This window comes from Lactuca serriola, chromosome 5 (assembly GCF_051521515.1).
Source record: "Lactuca serriola cultivar US96UC23 chromosome 5, Lser_US96UC23_V15, whole genome shotgun sequence".
NCBI lineage: Eukaryota > Viridiplantae > Streptophyta > Magnoliopsida > Asterales > Asteraceae > Lactuca > Lactuca serriola.
The window spans coordinates 344,534,090-344,540,914 of NC_136412.1; the positions used below are offsets into that span (position 1 = coordinate 344,534,090).

At 33.1% G+C, this 6,825-nt stretch overlaps 1 protein-coding gene across 1 annotated transcript; it reads left to right on the plus strand.

Annotated features, from left to right (window-relative positions):
- Nucleotides 1–6,131: 6,131 nt before the first annotated feature.
- Nucleotides 6,132–6,497, plus strand: LOC145051077 (uncharacterized). Its single transcript, XM_078999222.1, has one exon. It carries the CDS (start codon nucleotides 6,132–6,134, stop codon nucleotides 6,495–6,497), a length of 366 nt encoding a protein of 121 aa, XP_078855348.1.
- Nucleotides 6,498–6,825: the final 328 nt, after the last annotated feature.

The window sequence follows — 6,825 nt, forward strand, 5'->3', positions numbered from 1 at the left end:
AAAAATGCTTTAATTGGTTCTGAAAAATGAGGGATGTCACATGTCGTAAACCATTGAGGAGGTGAGTAACCAACTTCTTTCAGAAATAGGTGACCCGATATTAAAGAGCAAATTTGAAATGGCGCTAAGTTTAGAGCTGAATTCCAGTACAGACTTGTCACCGAGGGTTAGGGTCCGAACTCATTTTCAAGTTCAATAGTGTGTGTGTTTGTGTGTTTATTGTCCCTGAACAAGTCTTCAAGTGTCTTCCAAACATCACAATCCTTAAACCCGTTTTTGAGTACCATATTGAGCAGTGATTACGTAAGTGTGTCATAGATCCACATGGAGACATGATTGTCCATATTGTTCCATTCCTCGTCATTTTCACCAGAGGGAACAGAGGATCCATCAAGATGGCCTGCAACACCATAGGCTATGTAATGAGTAGAAAATAGGACACGCCAAGCATTGTAATTTAACTGATCTAGATCAAGGATCAGTGGAACATATGCTTTGATATTGGGGGTGTTGTATGGTTCGACATTTTTGGGTGCATGATTTAAACTTTCACCTGGCATGTTGATTGTATGGGGAAGATAGAGTGAGCTGAAGAAGAAGGATGGAAGAAGGGTCTATGCCAAAGATGGATCAAACGATAGGAAGAAAAGATTTAAGAGAGGTCAGAAGCAGGAGCAGATGGGTGAGATGACACGAAGAAAATATATAGAGGTCCTAAGCAATTATGCTCTGATACAAACCCCCCCCCCCCCCCCATCCCCTCTCCTTTTCTCATTAAACAAGAGCGTACATTAAATACATGATACATACACTATGCTATAATTTCTCATTAAACAAAAGCGTACATTAAATACATGATACATACACTATGCTATATTATATTGGGCCTAGACGCAAACATATATTGGGCTAATACAAGAGGGCTAATAAGTTAATATACATAATACACTAATAAAAAAAAGTGTTTGAGACAACTCTTAAGAAAATAAATTGTACGTGAAATATTGGCTATATATAATTTGGTTTTTTGATGGGTCTTTTTCTTTTATCTCACTTCGTGCCCAAATATGTTTGTAACAGCATGCGGTAAAAAGGTGAAAAGTTAGTTACTATTAAATGACTAGGTGTGAGACTCATGTATTACATGAGTTTATTTAAAGAAATTAAATATAAAATTTTAACAATTTGAAAAGTTTAAATTTATAAGAAAAATGAGAAAAAATTTAAATTATTAAAATTAATGAGACTTTAATACATTGAATACATTACATATATAAATTATTTCTAATAAATACTTTACATATTAAATGTGGAATTTTAATTTAATAAAATGAAAATTACAATAAAATGACAAGTGGAAAATAGAAAATTCAAAAATTCTAGAAAATGTCATGGGTCCAAATGAATGAAAAGAAGACATGTGACAAAAAAACCTTCATTTATTAAGGAGGATATTATCCCTTAAAAATAAAATTTGTTATACTGTTCAAAGAAGTCAAGATATTATTTTTGTAATAGAGTTTTAATAATCATATTTTATACATTAACTGTTTATAATGTTAAAAAGATAAACAAAAATTATTAACAACCACAATAAACTGTAATAAATAACAATCGTTGACTTTCTATGCAACTTAATTGTTGTCTTGTTTTCTCTTCTTTTTTTTTTAATGTTTTTTTTTTTTTTTTTTTTTTTTTTTTTTGGTAACGTTGTCATCTTCCCGCGGTTTGTCATGGTTTCATGCACATGGTTTTACAAACTTCATACGGTTTCCAGCATCAACAAGACGCCGACAACCAACATTTCACAATAATTTATGATTTCATGATTGTTTTGGTTTTTAACTATAGTATTTAATTTAATACTTACTTTATATAAAAAAATTCAGAAAGAGATAAAGTTTAATGAATAAAAGTTAAAGTCATATAGTATTAAATAATGATTACGCAGAGAAAAATTACAGGAGGAAAAGTGTTTCGACCTACAAAAAAATAATCATTTCGATTTGTTTATATGTTATCCAACGTGTTTGTTATACAACCCTTACGTGCATTTAATCCTTTTAAAATAAGAAATTCTTAAATATAATTTTAAAAAATTAAATGAATTTACTTCGTATTATTGGGGTGCACTGTGTTGTGAGGACATGTGATTGACCAAAAACAAACACAACACTTTTATTTATTTACGTGGTTCCATGGCGGTGCAATAAGAATATAGGAAATTGTATACTTTTTTATAGCCTCCAAAGAATTTGGAAAAAAAAAATAGTTCTTTTTAGTTAAATATATTTCCATTATAAAATATAGTTGAAGAGGGGTTTTTAGCTAAAATCGAACCGCAAACCGCAAATACTGTTTTCCAATTACAAAAACCACTTATGGTGCGTTTTTCAGTTTTTTGATACAAGTCTGTTCATATGGTTGTGGTTCAATTTTTAAATGCACAACTTGGTGCGTTTTGAACCACAGTTAAACATTTCAAGTTTCACGTAATTTGTTTAGGCCTTTGGACCTTTTTAGTTTTTACAGTGGTTTTAAAAGTTCAACACTATTAGTTTTAGTAATAAAATAAAACAATAAAGTAACAACAATTAAATCCAAATATAATGCTTTTAAGCTTGACCATTAAAATTTAAAACATCATTACTTAGGTTATGAGACTTCGAAGGTCCTTCCCGACGGGATCAAACACCGGCACATCATATCCCATGTTGATCGTTCCTGTTCTACGATCTTTCCCTCTCAATCTTTATTTCTCGTGATTGAAGGATCCTTATGTTGGCCTTCTAGTGACGATTCTTTGTAATTTATGCCAACGTCAGCATTCTTCAAGCAAAAGTCCGACGTTGACTATGGGCGTGTTCGACACAGAGCGTTTTGGAGCATTTGAGAGCTTCTAGCTTCTAACGTTTGATAAAATGTTCCGTTTTGAATAGAAAGCCTCGTTCGGCACTACAAGCTTCTAGCGTTTACTTCAAACAAAACGATCCAAATCCAAATGCTACTTCATGTAGCGTTTAAAAAAATGCTACAAGCTACCCGCTACCCACTACAAGTTACCCGCTACAAGCTAATTTTGCCGAACACGCCATATATGAGAAGAGATGTCTAAGTCTAAATTGAATGAAGATTCACAATGGCATATCGGAAATCATCAAGTTTGAACTGGAAATCCATATTTTTGTGGGTATAAATTTTGACTTATTATTTATATATCTTAAACTTGAACTAACATCCCGGGCAAGCCCAAGATCTTGGATTTATTTAGTATCTAATTCTGTCACCGTATTTCTTATGATATGTTATGCAGAGACTTAAGGATTAATAAAAGAGGAATAAAACCAAGTCAATTATACATGGCCAATGCCCCATGAATGTTGAAGACTCTCAACAAAAGTCGGGTCTAGCAAAAGATCAAGGAGTTTTAGTTATTCATGTCAGAGTTTTAGTTATTCATATGGTTCTATTTTATGTTAGGATTAAATAGATAACATCATATACTAGTATTAAAGGTAGCATTGTTGAGAAGATAAAATAATAATAATATCTAATGCTCTGTAGGGAATATAAATACACTAGAAATAGGCTAGCGTCACCCATAATAGAGTTGGTATTAAGGTTGGTTACAAATACTGTAATCTAGTCTAGGGATAAACTTGGACTCATGGAAGATACCTAGCTCAATTAAGTTTAAAATTAGGTAGTCTTATTAGGAGAATGTGTGTAACCTAGGAACAAAGAGTAAAGTTTTCTTACATGCCACTAACATGTGTTGATGTATGGTAGCTCCGTACGGGATGACCAGAAACGGTGAGTCCCGATCAAGCAATTGTTAGTGGTATGCCTGGTCACCCCAATGAGTAGGTAACAATACTTGATCATTCTAGACGGTCTTGTGAATTATGTTTCTAGCATGAGCTCATTACTCACAGGCGTAGATGAATTGGAAAACGATATTCATCAAATACTTTGATGACCCATTGACCTTTATGACTTACACTGGAAAAGGAAGCATCTAGTTGTGTATTCAAACCCTTAAGTTAAATGGTTCATCAAGGACATAATTTTCCCTGATAATCTTGGACTAGGATCTATGAGGATTGGTAGGAATAGGAATGAGGAATGTAAGCCTGTATGGATATTGTATGGTAACCATTAGTGTTGCAGGTCTGATAATTAAGGAATATTATTGTGGGATTGATATCCCTATGTATCTCTCCAGGTTCCCAACTTAACCCACTCAGCTTATATGTATCACAGGTATAAAGACTTAAGCTAGTGAAACTTGATTAGGATGTTGAGTGATTAAGAGACAACATGCAATAATATTTAGGACCATCAGGTCTTTATGTTGTAACTTATGTATCTGTATTGATTATGACTTCCTTATGGTTTTAACAAATTGGAAACAAATATTTGTAATCAAAATGATTTTTTGTACTGGTATTTTCCGCAAATATAAATAAATGATTTTTAAAGCGTAAAGAAAAGTTTTAATTGGTTCTGTAAATTAGAGGATGTCACATCGTAGATGTTTTAAACAAATATATTATCACTGCTTGGTTGCACTAATGAGTGACACAGAGAAGCAGGGTCGAATCCTCAGGGACACGACCTAACACTTAATGCCTCTTTGCATAAGGCAGATACTAGTAATATAACAAAAAAACATAAAAGAGGTGGGGAGTTTTTTTTAAGTAAAACTAAAAAATAGCAATGTAATAAATAAATAAAATTGAATAATAAAAATCATTTCAGTTATGCTACGACTTTCCTAGTTGTGCAATCAATCCAAATATGGTTATTTAAGATACCTTCTATCTAAGTTGGTACTGAAAACCACTAATAAGATCTAGTAAGTTCTCTTTTACCTATTTAATTAACCAAAACGAGCTATTCAGTTAATCCTAATTTTTTACTAACTTAATTATGCAAGATCTTAATCAAGTCAGAAAAGCAACATTATGATCTATGTAAAATTTTAATTAATATTCAATACTTCTCACACGCTTGGAAGCCTAAAAATATGTGATTTTAAGTTTATAACAAAGTAAAATTCCAATACGGAACTGATCTATTACTTGTTGGTTATTACTAGTTGATTAAAACAATTATGAATTATAATAACTGATTAACTAGAATGATTCAATCCAAAATTAGATGACCAGACTAAAAAAAGTAAAAATCAAACATTCATTAAGCACAAAACTGAAACCACTAGATAGAATCACATAATAAAACCAAAGCTAATGGTTAATCATATCAAAAGTGTTGGACTTTTGTAGAACTGGAAACTAGGTTTTCTAGCCATACATGGCTAAAAACGATCTTAAATTAATAAAAAGAAAGATTAAACAACTAAATCTTACTAAATTAATTAAGACAACCGATTCACTGTCTCCATATCTTCATAAATTGATGGAAAATAGTAGAAAGCGTCCGAAAAATCATCTCGAAACTGTTTTTTCCGTCTCTAGTCATCTGGGGTTTTAACCGAGAAGATAAGGAGTATTTATATGCAAGCCAACAACATCGGACGAGATTTTAGGAAAAGCACGACCAGGTGCTTCGTAAGCCTCTATAGGCATGTTGTGTCTGTTAGTCTATATTATTAGCCCGCTTGTTTATGCGCTCTTTTTTTTCTTTAGCCCATTAGGGTTTCTGTCTAGCTAGTATTTATATCCGCTTTATTCCTTGTAGTCTTAATGCTTTTTTCTGAGAACCCTTGTAATTTCTCTTTGATATAATCATATGACAATGTTATCATGATATCAAAACAGAGGTTTGATACGTCGTTAGAAGTCTTTGTAGTAGTCATCTGTAGCATGCCGTTTTCGTTCATTATCATTGGTACTCGTTTTTTTATATGTTGATTCGTTGCTACTGTTGATTCATTGTTGCTGTCGGTTCATTGCTATTGTTGGTTCGTTGCTGCTGTTGGTTCATAATTGTTGTTGATTCGTTATTCAAGTGATTGCTTCTGCTGGTTTGTTACTCCTTTCATTCTCAGATTATTATATTGTCATTGTGGTTATTCATTCACTATCAACATGACTGGAAAGGATGATTCCCTTCAGTCAATCAGTACTCGTTTGGATTGAAAGAATTATACGTATTGGAGTTACATTATGAAGAACTTCCTTTGTGGGAAGAATATGTGGGGCTATGTCACTGGGACTAAAGCCAAACCCACAGTGCCTCAAACTGAGAATTACGATATGTTGCTTGATGCTTGGGAGACTGATAACTCCAAGGTTATTACTTGGATCAATAACATTGTTACTCAGTCCATTGGTATGCAGTTGGCTAAGTATGATACAACAAAGGAAGTTTGGAATCACTTGGAGAGACTGTATACTCAGTCCAATTTTGCCAAACAATACCAATTGGAATATGATATTCGTGCCCTTCAACAGAATGACCAGAGCATTCATGATTTCTATGCTACTATGTCTGATCTATGGGATCAATTGGCTCTTACTGAATCTAAATAGTTAAAATATTTTGAGCCTTACATTGCTAGGAAGGAAGAAAAATTCTTGGTTCAGTTCTTGATGGCCTTACGTTCTGATTTTGAAGGTCTTCGTGGAACAATTCTTCATCGCTCTCCTCTTCCTTCAGTTGATTCAGTTGTCCATGAGTTAATTGCAGAAGAGACTCGTGTCAAGTCCCATGCAGATAAAGGGTTTAAATCAACCTCTACTCCTACTCCCGCTCCTGTTGTGCTTGTTGTCTCCTCCAGTCAATCTCGACAAACTTCAAGAGTCGCTTATGATGAGTGTGCATTCTACAAATAGAAGAATCATTGGAAAGCTCAGTGTC